This window comes from Dioscorea cayenensis, chromosome 11 (assembly GCF_009730915.1).
Source record: "Dioscorea cayenensis subsp. rotundata cultivar TDr96_F1 chromosome 11, TDr96_F1_v2_PseudoChromosome.rev07_lg8_w22 25.fasta, whole genome shotgun sequence".
NCBI lineage: Eukaryota > Viridiplantae > Streptophyta > Magnoliopsida > Dioscoreales > Dioscoreaceae > Dioscorea > Dioscorea cayenensis.
The window spans coordinates 20,789,543-20,806,820 of NC_052481.1; the positions used below are offsets into that span (position 1 = coordinate 20,789,543).

The 17,278-nt window shown below is 35.7% G+C and overlaps 2 protein-coding genes across 2 annotated transcripts; one reads left to right on the plus strand and one right to left on the minus strand.

The window, feature by feature from the left end:
- Positions 1 to 4,348: 4,348 nt before the first annotated feature.
- On the minus strand, positions 4,349 to 5,884 carry LOC120271821. Its single transcript, XM_039278494.1, has 2 exons — positions 5,792 to 5,884; positions 4,349 to 5,610 (listed from the first exon to the last, which is right to left on the minus strand). Exon 2 carries the CDS (start codon positions 5,440 to 5,442, stop codon positions 4,525 to 4,527), a length of 918 nt encoding a protein of 305 aa, XP_039134428.1. The 5' UTR covers positions 5,443 to 5,610; positions 5,792 to 5,884; the 3' UTR covers positions 4,349 to 4,524.
- Positions 5,885 to 6,621: 737 nt separating this feature from the next.
- Positions 6,622 to 17,083, plus strand: LOC120272642 (Fanconi anemia group J protein homolog). Its single transcript, XM_039279512.1, is given in 29 exon segments — positions 6,622 to 7,017; positions 7,101 to 7,179; positions 7,273 to 7,348; positions 7,667 to 7,737; positions 7,843 to 7,887; positions 7,990 to 8,090; positions 8,175 to 8,316; positions 8,640 to 8,701; positions 8,779 to 8,795; positions 8,797 to 8,859; positions 8,933 to 9,003; positions 9,092 to 9,179; positions 9,260 to 9,332; positions 9,412 to 9,507; positions 10,286 to 10,394; positions 11,174 to 11,267; positions 11,366 to 11,449; positions 11,518 to 11,674; positions 12,066 to 12,253; positions 12,941 to 12,985; positions 13,658 to 13,686; positions 13,771 to 13,892; positions 14,156 to 14,203; positions 14,705 to 14,829; positions 14,905 to 15,278; positions 15,374 to 16,322; positions 16,417 to 16,470; positions 16,589 to 16,708; positions 16,790 to 17,083. Coding segments are annotated over 29 exon segments (3,897 nt in total). The 5' UTR covers positions 6,622 to 6,668; the 3' UTR covers positions 16,856 to 17,083.
- Positions 17,084 to 17,278: the final 195 nt, after the last annotated feature.

Consider the following 17,278-nt stretch of genomic DNA (forward strand, 5'->3'; position numbering starts at 1 on the left):
CATAAAACGACAAATTAAAGAAATGGTGCATACATAAAAATAAATTATTAAAATCCACTTATCAATAAACAGGGCATTGGATTGCCTTGTTTAATTCCTTTCATCAATCAGCTTTCTCGGGATTTGTGAAGAAAAGAATACTAATCTAAAGGGAGAAAAGCGATAATAAAAATATTTAAATTACCAACTAGTATGTGAAACTAAAGTGAGTTTTGAGATTTTATTTCTAACCAAACTAACATAAAGGTTAAGGTATCATTTCCATACGAGAAGTAAAATGTTCAATTCTCACATGTATGGTGAGTAAGCCCAATAAAGAGTTCAACAATTAGTTTTTTTTTTTTACCATATCAAGATGAACCCTCGTATCAAGGTTGTGCATAGAATTATAGTTAATTCATGTCTTAATTGCTTTAGTGTATGCCAGGTTTCAAACTTACATCTTCTGTAAATATTTAGAATTATAGTTAATTCATGTCTTAATTGCTTTAGTGTATGCCAGGTTTCAAACTTACATCTTCTGTAAATATTTTATATAAAAGATCTGATGTCAATAACCCAAAAAGTCATTGATAATATTCAACAATATTAAGCTAAAAAAAATACATGTATATATTTATCTTTTCTTATTTATATTTTTACACAATTACCAATTGTTATGCTATTTTCCCCCATGAATTGATGCAGTACATTATTATTATTGTTGTTGTTAAGTATAATTTTGGGTTTAATTTGGGTCAAAAAATTCATGCTTCACCCCTTGTTTTAAAAATCGGATCAATTGTCGACTGGATTAGCCAACCGGTTCATAGTCCAACCTGCTAGGGGTGTAAGCGAGCAGAGCTACTCGTGAGCTATTCGAGATCGGCTCGGATAATATTCGAATTCAATTCGAAATTCTGTGAGCCGAGCTCGAGCTCGAGCTACTCGAATAGTTTTACGAGTCGAGCTCGAGCCTCAAAATACCCAACTCGGCTCGGCTCGGCTCGGCTCGTTTACACCCCTAGAGCCGAGCTTTGCCTTGTTCAAACTTGGCTTGTTACTATTTAATCGAGCTTGAGCTCGAGCCGAGCTTTTTTCGAGCTTCATTTTTCATGTTCAAGCTTGACTCGTTACTATTTTATCCGAGCTCGAGCTCTAATCGAGCTTATTTCGAGCTTCATGCTCGAGCTCAACTTGTTAAGAAAATTCGAAGCTTAACCTTGGCTTGTTAGGTTAATTAAGGCTTGACCATTTTTTTATATTCTATTTTTTTTTATTTAGCAAAGTATCATTTAAAGCTTATTTAATGAATTATTATCAAGTGTGACTCAACTCGATTTGAGTTTGAGGATTAAAAGAATAATTTAAGCTTATTTATTGAATCATTAAGGTTTGAGTTCAAGTTGGTTAAAATCTTCATTAAATAAATTAACAAATAATTACAATAATAACAAAATAAACATTGTGATGTAACTATCTATAAATATTTTTTTCAATATAATTAACGATCCAATAAATAAGTTTGTTCATGACACTATTAATGGTTATATTAATGATTGTTACAAATAAAATTGGAAACAATACTATAAACGAGCTTTTAATTATACAATAAACAAGTTGTTCAAAAGATTTAATGAGGCGAGCTTGATAGTGTTCAAGCTTGGCTAGTTTATTTTACGAACTCATTTAACTTAATGAACTAACTGACCTGAGCTTTTAACGAGCTGAGCCTTCGAATAGTAGTTAAGAGCCCTATCTGTGTGCCTCAAATTGACAACAACAACATAGTCACATATACACCTTGATATATATATATATATATATATATATAAACGAGCTCACAACCGAGCTTATAAACGAGCTTGTTCACGAGCCAAAATAAGCCGAGCTTTCGACTGCTCAAGCTTGACTCGTTTATTAATCGAGCTTGAAAATGATGTTCAAGCTTGGCTCGTTTACAATATGAGCTGAACACGAACAAGCCCTTATCGAGTTGAACACCGAGCCGCTCACGAACGGCTCGGCTCAAATACACCCCTAGTCACAAAGTATAAACTCTACATAAAATTGAATTTTTTAAAATACATATATACAAGGATACAACCATATATCAAATATTCAAAAATAAATAATTAAATAAAATACAAGTATACAACAACGACAATCACAAAAACAACAATAAAAAATGAGGAATAAAATAAAATACAAGTATATAATATCTTGTTTTTTGTTTTTTAGAACGGGTTTAACTTTAAAATTTTAAAATAAATAAACCAACTGGCCGGTCCGGTCCAACCGGTTCACTAGTTCATCGATTGAACCGGTCAATCTGGTTACTTGGTGTTTAGTGTGATTAATCGGACCGGTTTACATGCCGGTTCTCGTTTGAACCGGCCGGACTAGCGTTTTGAGTTAACGGTACAACAAAACATGGAAAAGCATACTAGAGATCAAGCTTCATAATCATCAATAACTTATATAATTTTAAAAAATTTGTGATTTTTAAATGAATACAGACCAATCTGCACTAAAATGTTGATGGGTATGATTATTACATTAATTAATTACACACAATTTCAAAATTTCCTGAAACCTCCATCATTATTAATTATGTCAAATGATAATATTGTCACATTGAATGGTTTTATCAATAAAATTGCAATATACAAACAAAGCAGAAAACAGGTGGGGAAATTAACAATATATTTTTTCCTTTCAGTACCATCATAATATAAATAATTCATGATTCATCCACTGGTCCACAATATCACAATCTCAGCCAATTAGACACATATAAATAAATAAAAATAATAACAATGTAAAAAAAAAGAGAAACTTTCATTTAAGAGCAAGCAGTGGCAACAGACTGGTGTTCAATGCATTCTAACTTAAGGCCTAAACATTCACCATTTTAGTCTGTAAATGTGGAAGAGAACTTAAAGAAAGCTCCACAAGGGCTCTAGGAATTAATGGCTGACTTGAATACATGGTAGGTGATGATAAAGATGCATCACCAAGTGGCAGCTAAAAGCATAAACTCTTTTCAAAGAACTGAGTTCCAAATCAGCATCAAATTGTAGCAGAAGAAACAATCTTTCCAAGTATAAAGCACATTCAGGCATTGCAGATGAAGTCTTGAACAATCAAACTGTGAACATTTTGAATGCCATTGTTACAATAACATACAACGATAAAATAGCATTCACTTAATCCAATAAAGATCAATGCAGTGGTATCAAATTATGGCAGTTGGGAATCAGGGGGTACCATATAAGGTATGGGGTTCTCAAAGACAAAAATAAGTAAAAGCCTGAAGATATGAATGGCATCACAAGGCATCTTTGAAGTAGACCACTTAACTAGAAAGATAATCCATTTCAGCTATCAAATAAGAATTATAAACAAACAGAGAATGAGTTGATTTATCTTGATTTCAAATTTAAATGTTTAGATGGCAATAATTGTTCTCTGGTGTACAAGCTTAAGAATTACTTGCTTGCAATCTAATCTACGAACAATGGTAATTCTCCATGAGGAATTTTTTCCTAGACACTTCATGCACCATGGAATCATTACATTCGCTTCAAGCATCATCATATCATACACCGCTTAGTACATTTTTTGAGCAAGAAATACTAAAATTTTAATTTACCAAACAAAAAAAAGCAATAAAGTCACCATCTGCCATCCATTATGAACCTAATCTTAGAAGGAAAAGCATCAACAATCCACTACAACCAATATCTTAAACCTTTTAACATAACTAGCTCTGTTTAGTTAAAACTTACGAGTTATGACACTCCAGGATACTCTGTTCAATTAAGGTTTCTTGGATATTCATCATAGATTTCTAAGTACTTCTCAATAGACAATGGCTAAGCCAAATATCTGCATATGACTTTCCAAACCCTAACATTCAAACAAATATATTCTTCTTAGATATCATCTACCAATATCAATGAATGATGATAACACCACAATGAGTTAAATAAATCTTAATCTGGCAAACCATGATATACTCATGGAACTATTAATCTCCCAAACAATGAGGCAGTTTTGCCATAATGCATAACAGGAATTAGGAGAGAACCTCATGCCAAAACCATTAACTTCAACAAATGGTATTTTGTAAGTTTATACCATGATTTAACTCTAGTAACAACGCCACGAACAAACATTTAATTCCACCGAAGAATGCCTTGCTATGAGGGATATAAAACAATTCCTCAATCCTCATATAAGGGTCGGGCAGGTCTTAAAGTGCATGGTGATCATCATGTAATTCGAAAGATAATTTAAAGAAATGTTTTTTTTCCAACAAGAGAGTGAATGTAAGCTTAAACATTCTTTATGCAAGAAACAGAACACAATATAATATATTTACATATAACAAAACAAAATATGATAGTAAGATAACCAACATTATTTGTGGATAGCAATTTTACAAGGACAAACTAAGGCAATGTCACAGCAAATTAACATGAGCAAGCTCAAAAGCCACCAAGAAAAAAAAAAATCAAGAAACAAAATCCAAAATCCTCATCAATCCACTTTAACCAGAGTAGTAGTCTTACTTGCAGTTGGATTTGAACACAGAGAGTGCAAAATTTTCCCATCTGAAGAACAATGTGACACCTTCAATTTCTTGCACTGCCACATAGATGAAATTTTAGAGGATACCTCAACTCCATTTGAATTTTCTATATCAGTCAGAAGTAAGTTTTTCTCATCAGAGTTCAATCTTTCTTCTTCAGTTAATACCTTAACATTTGATACTAGCATTTCTTTAGGTCTCTGATCTTTCACATCACACTGGCTTAGCCGTTTGATTTTGGCTTTCTTACCAACAGGATTTCCCATCAGGTAATTTGATTCCTCTTCTTTTTGCAAGATGTGAGCATTAGACACTACAATAGTCTCATCATCTAATTTATCCGAAGACAACTTCCCATCTTTATCTAAACCTTCAAGCTTCTTATGAGAATTATTTGTGATCCTTGGTGAGCTATTAATAGCACGATGCAACCTCTTTGCTAATTCTTCATCAGTTTCACCACTCCCCACAAACTGCTTATTTTTGTACAAGAGCTTAATGGGGACATGCTTCTTCTTTAATTTCATTCTACTCACACAACCCTTTTTCACAAGTTCGTTCTCTGAAATGCAAGTCAACAATTCTAAGGCATTCTTAGCAACATCCCTGGCCTTCACAGCCGCAGCAGCTTTCTCCAATGCAGTAGCTTTGGCCAAAGCCGCAGCCTCAGCTGCTGCCGAAGCTGCCAACTTGGATGCCTCCATGATCTCCTCCGGAGACGAATTGCCTGACTTCACCAGACTACGAAGACGATCAAATAAACGGCTAGAAGGTATTGAGAAATCAAAGTCCGAATTCTCCTTCCTAAGTCCCGCTAGCAAACGCTTTCTCGGAGGCAATCTTGTGTTGATATCCAAAGAATCCATTTGACGATCTTAAACCTCTACTAAATCCTCACTTCCACAATTCCATCTCAACAAAATTTCACCAATTCCACCACCTCCTCACACTCTTCATACTATTGACAACATTTAGCCTCCCAATTCTCCAATTATACACTAACAGATGATTCAAAGATCAAATCTTGAAACTCACTGAACCCATAAACAACAAATAACTTTAGGTTAACAATTCTGGATAACAATACTACCAAATCAAGCAAGAAAACAAAAATTATGACTTTTAGATACAAAAAAAAACAGCAGCTGATGATAATCAGGACTAAATCAATGAAATTTCAGAAGATCAATACAGAAAAAAGGGATTTTTTTTTACCTCATCATTGTGAGTGCATGATGAAATTAGGGTTTCCCCGGACCTTGGATAAAATTTTCCAAAATAGCGGAGAATAATCCCCAAGTTCCGGCAAACCCTTTGAAGCCGAGGAGAACTATACTTATAGGATCAACATAATGTCGAAAATGCCCTTGTCCTTTACGAAAATTACCATGTTAGGTACCTTCGATCAGTGCCGCGAGAGCCTTGATAGCAAATCTCAACCGTCGATTAGAAGTAAAACCCATTGTGGAAGACGATCTTACCGTTGGATTAATAAGGGTATTATCGTCTTTCAAACGATTTTCCGTTGGGCTAGATCTCCAGCGTTCGATGATACATCGACGTGTTCTCGGATCTCGGATCTTCGCTGAATCGGATGCGGATCTAGAGAGATTCGTGGAAAATCCGACCCGATATAAATGTTTAACGGGCCGTTTTCTTCTCCTCCGGCCCAAATGACGGGCTTCGCGCAGCAACCGTGAATCTCAGCCGTCCATCCAGAGCAAAACCTAAATACGAAACCCGTTTGGCCGTTAAACTCATAAGGGTAAGATCGTCTTTTGATGCGTTGAGATTAGGTTAGATCTCCAACGTTAATAACACAACAACCCGTTCTCGGACGTCGGATCTCGGATTCGGATCCGGATAGATTGGTGTAAATCCGACCCGATATGAACGTCTAACTGGGCCATCTCCTTCTCCGGCCCAGAGATTTCCCACGTGTATTTCACGTGATTAATCACCAGCGCGGCAATTCGAAAACGAAAGCTTAAATAGTGAAACATTTTCCCGCTCAATCTCATTTTGCTTCTTTCTCTTCTTTTCTTGTTGTCTAGGGTTTCCAGTTCGCTGTGGCGATCTGAAGGTCTCTTCAATGGCGGAACCCACGACTCCCACCTCAAACCCTAACCCTAGTCCTACGGAAAGCCCCAAGCTGTACCAGATCGGAGGCGTGCCGGTGGAGTTCCCCTACAAGCCTTACGGGACGCAGTTGGTGTTCATGGGAAGGGTCATTGCGACGCTCGATCGGGCCCGGCGGCAGGGCCACTGCCATGCCCTCCTTGAGTCCCCCACCGGCACTGGCAAGTCCTTGTCCCTTCTCTGCTCTACCCTTGCTTGGCAGCAGCACCAGCTTCGCCGGCCAATCCCAGGGCCCTCGGCCTCTATCCCCCTTGATCCCCTTGTCAATGGCGGTGGCTTCATCCCTGAACCGGATCCGTCTGGTATATTGTTGTCGATTTTGTAGCTTTTATGTTTTTTTTTTGTGCTTATTGATCTGATGTGGTCTTTTGGAGACTATCTTTAGGGAATTTAGAGCAAAATCCTCCGGTTCCGAGCTCGAAGGCCCAGAAGAAAAAGATGGTGCCCACCATTTATTATGCCTCGTGAGAGATTTAATGATTTACTCTTTGATTTTGTGTTTTTCCTCTTAATGTTAGAAATGTGTATTCATTACTGAATGCTCTTGATAATTGAAGGAGGACACATTCTCAGATAGCACAGGTGGTACGAGAGTTGCGGAAAACATCATATCGTGTGCCTATGGCGGTCCTTGTAAGTTTTTAACTATTGATTTAATGATTCTTGCTGTGGAATGGTATGCCCTTCCATAACAATGGGAAAAGTGTATGAATGATGTTATGCGTTAGAAAATAGTGTATTTTTGGCCTTATCTGGTTTGGCATTATTTATTTTCTGAATTCCTTGTGGCCAAAAGATAAAGACATTTAAACTTTCCCTTTAATCACTTTTAAGTTCCTTAATATGTTAGTATCCTTCTCTTGTGGAGTTATTTTTGCTTAAAAATTTTCTTTTTTTAAGTACATCCCTGAAAAAAAATGTCATGCTCCTCACCAGATTATTGCTTTCTAGGCATCCAGGAAGCACTATTGCACCAACAAAAATGTATGCAGTGGGGGCAAGGGCAATGTGGATGAAGATTGGTACATTTGAACCACCAAAAGTTTTAATGCATTGTTCTATTTTTAAAATAACACATGCCATAATTTTGCTATCTTAAATAACTTTCAATTTTCTTTTGTGTGCAGTAAGTTGCTTCTGAAGGACAGTAATGCAGGCTGCCTTCAATTCAAGTGAGTTTGTTTTCTTTTTCTCTTTTGTTGAATTTAAAATGTTCTCGGCTAGCTATGTTTTCAAAGCTAGCATAAATTAACATTGACTTGAAAGTCTACCAGAAATGCCCATAAAGTCAAAAGTCATCCTTCACTCCAGAAAGGTGGATGCAATGAGGTTCATGATATTGAAGATCTAGTGAAAGTTGGCCGAGCTGTAAAAGGTTTGTTATGATTGTGTTCAAACCGGAAATTGTAAATAGTTTAACAGTTGATTCATTTATTTATTTACATATTTTATTTTGTAGGCTGTTCATACTTTGCAGCACAGACATTGGCAGAAGAAGCTCAACTAGTGTTTTGTCCATATAGCTATGTCATGAGTCCTATTGTTCGAAGAGCAATGAATATTGACATTAAAGGATCTATTTTGATTCTTGATGAAGCACAGTATGTAAAATCTCTTTTCAGATTTTATATTTAATGATTAAAATACTCTATTTATGCAGTCTAAGCTTGTTGTTGAAAGCCTTTAATGGTTTGTACATGTGTCCTTATGATTTGTGACATTGATGATCACTTTTATTGCTAATATCTTTAAAGAAAGATCATTCCTATATCTGACTGGAATGCAAACTTACTGCAGTTGCGGTATAGAATCTAGAGTTTGAGTTGCCTTTTTAGTATTTTCTATGTACTCCTAGATTCTCACTTTTGAATATCACAAGTTTCCTTAAAATGAACCTGCTCTAATCATATTCATTGTCTTTTAGTAATATAGAGGACATGGCACGTGATTCTGGCAGTGTTGATGTTGAAGAAGATGTTCTTCACTGTAGGTATCTGTTGCATTAATCTACTAAACTGTCATGGCCATTTAGTGTCTAATTCATTGCTTTTGTCTGATGAAAGCACTGCAGACAGAATTAGGGCCAACTCTGCACGGGTGACACTGCTGCAGTGATTTACCAGCCTTTATATGACATGGTTCAGGTATTTATTCACTAATGAGATTAAGGACTCAAAAGTTTGCCAATTCAACATCATTTCTATTGTGGTTTCTCAGGGAATCATCAGTTGGATAAATGACAGGAAAAACAGCTTGCAAAAGCATGAATTTGAGCACTACTCTTCATAGTAGGTGAATCAATATCATCATCAAATTATGATTTTCTTGAGCTAATGTCTGGTTTTTTTTAATACATTTCTCTTGATACTGTTTAAGCTGGACTGGAGATAAAGCCATTGCTGAGCTTCAGCTGGCGGGAATTACACTGCAGTGCTTTCCAGTGTTGCAAGAATGTGCCACGAAGGTATTTTTTTAATATGATTATTTGTTGTACTTGTCCTGTTCTTATTGAACATTTATGTATTATGCTACTGGCTTGTCTAGGCAATCAAAGCTGCTTCAGATGTAGAGTCGGATGAAGTTCATTTAAGTGGCATTTCAGCAATTACGTTAGATGGTATTCGAAGACAATATATACAAAATTTTGTTCAACCTGAATCTAATGTTCTGATACTGCCTTTTTGCTCTCCATTCAGCTTTGTTCTCCTCTCTCAATTACTTTTTTTCTGGAAATGGCCGCCATGCACTTGATTATCAACTTGCACTGCAGCGATATGTCAAAAGAGATAGTGGTGAGCGGTGAAGTTTGTTCTTTAACTTTTCTTGTCTCAGTTTGAAGCTATGAATGCTATCTCATGTCAGAGCTCATTTCTTATTTAATGAAATGGTTCGTCATTTATGTGAAGTGTAAAACATGTGGGCTCATTTTTGTCTGCTATATTATGGAACTAGGTACAGCATTCAAAGCTTTAAACAAAGTCTCAGTGCTTGTATTGCTTGAAGTTTGGGTTTTACAAATCTTGGATTGCATAAAGTGATACAGGAAATTGTCTGTTTATTCTTAAACTAAATGCTTCATGAAACCAGAAGATTTTGTATCATATGAACTTCATATCTGGATTCTGTGTGCTAAGATAAAGCCTGAGCAGTGAACCGTTATGAGCTAATATTTTTATCATTAATGCTTCTCAAAGTGTCATCTGTTTCACCACCACCCTGTCCTAATATATCTTACATTGCATGAATCCTGTATTTGTTGATAAAAGCTCACATTTGTTTGGCCAATATTGGTACTTTTATTGGCCAAAACTTAGCAGTACATCATGGCTTAATTGGATCTACATTTACTGTCCAGTATGCTTACCATTCAGTGTCTTATTGTATTGTATTCAATGATTAGTATATACCTCGGCATTTCTTTTAAGACACCCTTTTATTTATTTCCTTATGGTGATTAAAAAAAATGCTCAGCTAGAAATTCAACTGAAAAGGCTTTAACTAGCTTCTTAAGTGAATACCTTATATCTTTATTTCTGTCCATATCTATTAATGTAGTCGTAACACATGCAGGCAATGCTGCAAGTGGGTGGACATGCTCAGTGAGTTTATGGTGCCTAAATCCTGCCGTTGTATTCAAGGAGATTGCTGATTTTTCTCTTTCAGTAATTCTTACATCTGGGTAAGAAATTAAATAATTGCTTAATTAACTTGCTTGAAGGTAGGGTTCTGAAATATTTTTTATAGTAACCATGGAATAAGGCATTTCCTGACAGAAAAAAGCACAAGTTTGAATATTTTGTTTACTTTCATTTATGTAATTCTTTTTTACGTTCAAAGAAATGCGATTATTTCTCATGAATCAAATTCCATAGTAGTTTTTTTTTTCTTTACAATTCAAAATTAAAAACTGTTTGGGAAGTTGCATGAACATTAGAGTGTTTTTGCCTACATCTTTCTTAGAACATGGCATCGACCAAATCTGCAATTTAAATAATATTTCATTCACTTGTAGCTGAGTTAGCTTCTGTTAAAGTACTGACTTTGTAAAGATAAGAAAATTGTTAGCCTTCATATGCGTCTGGGGACTTGTTTGTGCACTAACATACCTGTTATTCTAAACCAGATGGCATGAGGGACTTCTCCTTTGGATTTTGAAAACTTCAATCTGATAAGAATTGAATCTGCACATTTTCTTCCTCAATTTTTGTCAATTCAATGAAATATACTTATTTCACAATTCCAAACCAATTTTTAATAAGAGACAGAATCAATGCTTTGCTGGCATTGAAAGTGGGTTTTAGAATGGTAGTTGTAGATATGGAGCATGGTGAGTCTTTGTTTATTTCTACACTTTGCAAGTGTAGAGTTCCAATCTTTCTGTTTAACTTGTTGTTTGACGCTTTCATGTGTAAATGCCTAACCATGTTGCTTCTACATTACCTACTGAATCCTGACCAGAACACTCTCGCCAATGGGTTCATTTACCTCTGAACTAGGGGTGCAGTTTGAATCATGCTTGGAAGCACCACATGTAATTGATATTAATTCACAGGTATAATTATTTACTTGTGCATGCTGAATTTTAATATTACATGTGTTGGCTATATTTAGTTGTTAAATTCTTATCCCCATGCCATTCTGTATTTACAGCTTTGGGCTGCAGTAATTTCTTGTGGACCTGGGAATTATCAATTAAATGCCAGTTATAAAACAGCAAGTGCCTATGGCTTCCAGGTATGCATATGGGGTGCAGGTATACCTGTTTGATAGTTTTGACTGATTGAAGATTCATGTCTGTGAAGGATGCACTTGGAGCATCACTGGAGGAAATATGTGAGATTGTGCCAGGTGGTGCGCTTGTTTTCTTTCCAAGCTACAAGTTATTAGAGAAACTGCGCATTCGTTGGTGTCAGACAGGTCAATGGCATCGGTTGAATGCTAAAAAATCTGTTTTTGTTGGTATGAACTTACCTTCATTCTGTCTACTGGAATTTCCATGTTTCTTGTTTTATATTCCTAGATAACTAACATGCGTTTCTTATTAAAAGATTTTTTTATGAATGCCCTTGCACAGTCTCAATTAATTATGCTCTAAGCTTTAAATGCCTATACCCTCTAAAATTTAGCTTTCATACATCATATGGGTATGCATTTAAAAGAAATGCTGTTCATGTTTGTCAACAATGGTGAATGGTCAAGGGTATCTATGCAATTATGAGATTGAGTGAACTATATACATAAAAAGAAAGACCATTATGGAAAGATGGGCAGAATTAAATGTATCCTTTAAATTTTTTAATTCGCTTCAAAATTTACTGATCAGCGGGTATCTGTCTTGTGGAGTGAACAGAGCCAAGAGGAAGTGCTGATGACTTTGATTCAGTTCTGAAAGGTTATTATGATTCAATCAATGGAAAACGTAGAACTAGTGGGAGATTCAAACACAATCCAAAGAAAGGAATTCAGCATCCTTCTGCCAATGAAACCGAGCAAAGTTTGGCAAACGGAGCTGCTTTTTTGGCTGTTTGCAGAGGAAAGGTGCTGATTTCTGCCTCTTAACCATTTGTGAACAACTGAAATACTCAATAGCTTATCATTTTCTATTTTCGTCTATGACACTCTTCTGGATAATTCTGTTCGGAAGTATTTTCCATGCTTTATCTTTCATTTGCTCTCATCCTTGTAGCTCACTCTTAATCTATATATACTTGAATGTTTGTTTCTTTAAGAAAAATGAAGCTGCTCTTGCAATTAACCTCTTGCCCGATGGACCATATGTTTTTAAGTAATGTGTGGTGCTGAAATTAGGGCCACTCAATCAACTGAGATAAGCATACTTGTGTGTTTTCTAGGTTTCACTAAATTCATATCTAATATGCTTTCATTCTAGATTGGAAAGCCAATAGTTTAAACTTGAGTACATGCTTTTATGGCATTTCCTTGATCATTTTTATTTAAGAATAAAGGTTGTCATTTTTGTCTGTACTTTTAAATGTCTGCTTGCATTGCGTTGTGGATAGAGAAAAAGAGGAGTATGAAATAAAGTTTAAACAATCACCAATGCTATGATCAGTAGACTTGTATTATCTGGGAACAGATGTAGCTGAAAAAAGTCATAATTATATGCACAAAATAGATTTTAAGTTGAGGTTTAGCTTATTTAGGGACTTCACCTTCAACGTCTTGCTTGTCTACATGCTGAATTATTTATTTGTTTCTTTTCAGGTATCAGAAGGGATTGACTTTTCTGATGATAGTGCTAGAGTGGTGGTATCCTTCATACCTTTCTGATCTTAAAAGGTTCTCTTTATTGATATAAAATTTGTCAATGAGATCCCACTATTGGGTTACTTTGGCAAATTTCTCTAATTGCCTATTTGTTCCTGATAGCTGCTCCTTAAATACTTGGGTTGGTTGTGACTAGGGTTCTGCATGACCTGAGCTTGATCTGTTAGGCTCAACTCTAGCTCAGATCAAAATTGGTTAATTCAAGTTCAGTTTGAGCTCAAAATTAGCTAAACTTTTTTTTTCCATTTTAGCTGATTTGATTTTAATTTCAAAAGCACAAGAAAGCTTGGCTTAGTTTGAAATTAAAATTGGGGCAAATATGATTTCGAGGTTTCGAATTTGTCTCGGAATCTCGAAATTAAAATTATTTATATAGTAAAAAATTGCAAGTTATATAATATTTTAAACAAATAAAATTTGCATCTTCTAATTAAGGCTAAGTGACTCATTTTATCTTTTAATTATGTTTTTGAGCTTGAATTCCAAGCTCTACCTCTGTTTGAAAACTCAAAATTTCAAGCTGAGCTCCAGCTATTCTTCAACAGGTTAATCAATTGACAGTCCTAGTTGTGACGTCCGGGAAATTATTTCCTCTTTAAGAATGTCTCTTCTGTTCATGCTTCAATGATTCTGAATTTTTCTTAACCAGCCTAGGTAATTGTTGGCATTCCATTTCCAAACATGTAAGCTGCTTTTTCATGAGAATAATTCCTAGAATGTAAGTGAATAAACAAGATTTATAATTCTACGTATTTAATATGTTGCAGAAATGACGTTCAGGTGGTGCTGAAGAAAAGATATAATGACACATATAAATCATCAAAAAATCTCATTAGTGGTAGTGAGTGGTACTGCCACCAAGCCTTCCGTGCTTTGAATCAAGCCGCAGGTATGTCTTTGGTTGCCACTTGGTGGAGACTTCTAACGATTCAATCTGGTCCAATAAGCGCAATAGACTCAGTACATTCTCAAGTGAATCAGTTTGGTTTAATTTACTTAAGTTCTTTTCAAAACCATCCAGTTAGAGACTTAATGCAAAGCTGGATGAATATTAGAAAATCTGTGAGATGCAACCCATGACAAGATAGTGAACATACGTTAATTTGAGAATAATCAGATTTTTTCAGCTGATAGCATTTGCATCTTTTGTAGGCCGCTGCATTCGTCACCGGCATGACTATGGAGCAATCATTTTGTTAGGTATCTCCCTTTGAAATTATCTTAATTCCTTTTCTTTTATTAGGTTTATATAAGCTTCAGGGTTTTGTTATATTATGAAAATTATTTTCAACTATTCAAGTGCACATATTGATATTTTCTCTTACTAGAGAGGCCAACTTCCAGTGGAAGCAGCATCTAAGTCAGATGTTGTGAGGTCTTAAGAGCTTGATACAGCAAACCAGTAATCAGAATTTTGTTATACGTTAAATTATTTCACTAAAAAAACCTTAAAATTAGAACTCCCAGAGATTCAAACTAAGAAAGCAGGGATGCTAGCCTGCTACTCTTAATTGTACTTTTAACTGCCTAAGCGATTACTAAAATTAATGCTTATGCTTTTACCACTTAAAGGACTTTAGGTGAGCAGCAACATTAGCAAAGCCCGATATCTTTCCAAATGTTGCAAATTAACTGGCCAAGCTTTTAATTTTATTTGCCACTTGATATTATCACTTGCATCTTTCAAATTGTGTACAACAGATGAACGCTTCAAGGAGGAAAGAAATCTCACATACATATCCAAGTGGTTAAGGAAATCTATTAAACAATATGACAGCTTTGACAAATCATTGCAGGGACTGCAAGCTTTTTTTGAAAATGCTGAGGTCTTATCCGCCTTTTTTTTATTTTTTTATTTTATTTTCATTTCCTTATGCTTTCAAAGGTCTCTTCCTTTTCAGAAGCAGTTTGGCCACAAGCAGAGAGAAATGTTACAGGACGAGTGCCTACTTTCAGGTGCCAGCATTCAAAACTTCTCTACTTCAAGCACAAACTTATCAAATGATTCTGCTGCCGTAAAAAAAGAACTGAAACAAACGAAGTCAAATCAAAAGGGAAAGAGATCGCTCCCTAGGAGTTTATCAACACCTGCAAAACAAAACCATTTGGCCAACAAAGGTCCAAAATCTGCATTTGAGTTTGTTGATGATCTCTCTAGACAGAATGCTCAATGCAACATCAAAACCGAAACAGTAGCACTGGCAGCGAGCGAGAAGCCATTTAATAAATTCAAGGATTCTGCGGCCATAGAGAACAGTTCGCTTATGCACCCCAGGTGATCATGCTTCTCTGATGTTTGAGTTCTATTGGAACTGGTGCTTCATTTTTCTCTTGATGTGATAAAACAATAATCTTTGGTATGGTATTCAGGTTCCTTGAGACATTTTGTACAACATCCTGCAAAAAAGGTTCGGACCAAACCATGGTTACTGAAGACAGCACAATAGAATATCATACCTCCTCTGCTGGAAACAGAAACACTTGTAAGAATGAAATCTTACACTCGACTGTTGTTGAAACTCGCAGCCAATTAACAGATGGGTCATCCTTCCCTTTATTTTCTAACACCATTTTCAGTGAAAACCTACCTGAAAATGCAAGCATTCAAGAAACTACTCCTGAGAGGCAAACTTGTGCGGAAGTCTGTGGTACCCGAGCTGAATCAAATAGTGTGAACTCACACAGTCAGAAAAGAAGGAAACTACTTGATTCACAGTTGAGTAGTTGCACTAAAATGGTACAGTTGAGCTCCCTTGATGCGGAATCTTGCTGCCAGGCTGGTAATATCAGGAGTTTATCCAGGTTTACCAATGAGGTAACCGGATCACCTCATGCAGACAACCCATCCAAATTGATCTTTCAGAAATCCAAACAATCAATATTCTCAGAGATACATCCTAGCACTCTGTGCCTTTTGTCAGATCAAAATACTGAGGAGATGCTGAATATTTGTTGTTCGATCTGCAAAAACTCACTGGGCATAGCTGATAATAATTATCTTGTTCCATGTTCGCTGGCCATGTCATCCAAATCTTTTGTAGCATATATCCTAGAAAATGGACCGACAAGCATCTGCTTTTCGCAAGGGCTTCTCCAGAATCATGGGAGAACTATACATGTTGTCATTACTGATGTTTCATCTGTAAACCAGTGTCTATTTAAAAGGTGCGTTCAAGGTGCCCTACATGATATTTGGTCAGAAGAAGATGGCTGTGTCTTCAGGATCCTCTTTTGCCCTTTCTGTGTAGTTTCCACACCTACTTGCCTTGGGCTTCAAATAATGGCAGCAAATTCAACCAACATTCACTTGCTAAATAAGGTGCTATAAACAGTGGAATGATCCCAATGCTAATTTGAGGTTTTTTTATTTGGCTGCATAAGATATAATAAACAAAATCTTGCTTGCTTTACAGGTCATGTTCTATGCTGATTTTTTGGATATTCAAATGGAAGAATCAAAGAGAGAGGTAACAGATACTTGAACCAATAATACTTTCATATAGAAATATCATAGTATAACAGAAAGCATTTCTATGATACTTTAATCCGGTGAGCGTCTGATCTCCATTTCATTATTGTGTCTAGGCTCTGTTGCCAGATTCCACCACAAAATTTTCCCCAGATTCAGGTCCAGTGCAGATTGAGAAATATGCTTATATTCCACAAATGCACAGTTTTGGGCCATTGCAGGCAACAAAATCAAAGGTCAAATAATTTTATCCACTTGTTCATTTTCTTTTCTTTCTTTTACAAGTTTTTACCCATTTATTTTAACTCTTAACACAGCTCAAACTGCCAAAAAGAGAGCAAGTTCATTCAGAGAATCTGGAAATAGTGCATGTAAGTGACTGATTATGTCTAATCATGAGTTGGTTTTGTTTTTGGGAGGGGGATCTTCTCTATGTCCTGCATGCTACAACAAAAGCATTGGGAATGAAACTAAGATTATCTTCAGAATTAGTTCCTCACTCTTGTTACATAGCTGTAATGGATTTTGCATAATTTGGAGCATTAGAATTGTTAATTGGTTATTGTACAGTGCACAAAACTGAAATTGATAATTATAAAATGTAAGCAGTTCTTTGGTGATGAAAATGTGTGAATCTCAAGTCTTAATTATGTTATCATTATTGTGATAATCATCGTCATCATTATCATTTTTATTATGCAAGCAACTCACTTGGTGAGCTCTTAAAAATAAATTGCCTCTATTTTGATTTTGAACTAGGCTGAACCTAGCTTGAGTTTTTGAAATTAAAATTGCATTGAGTTAAA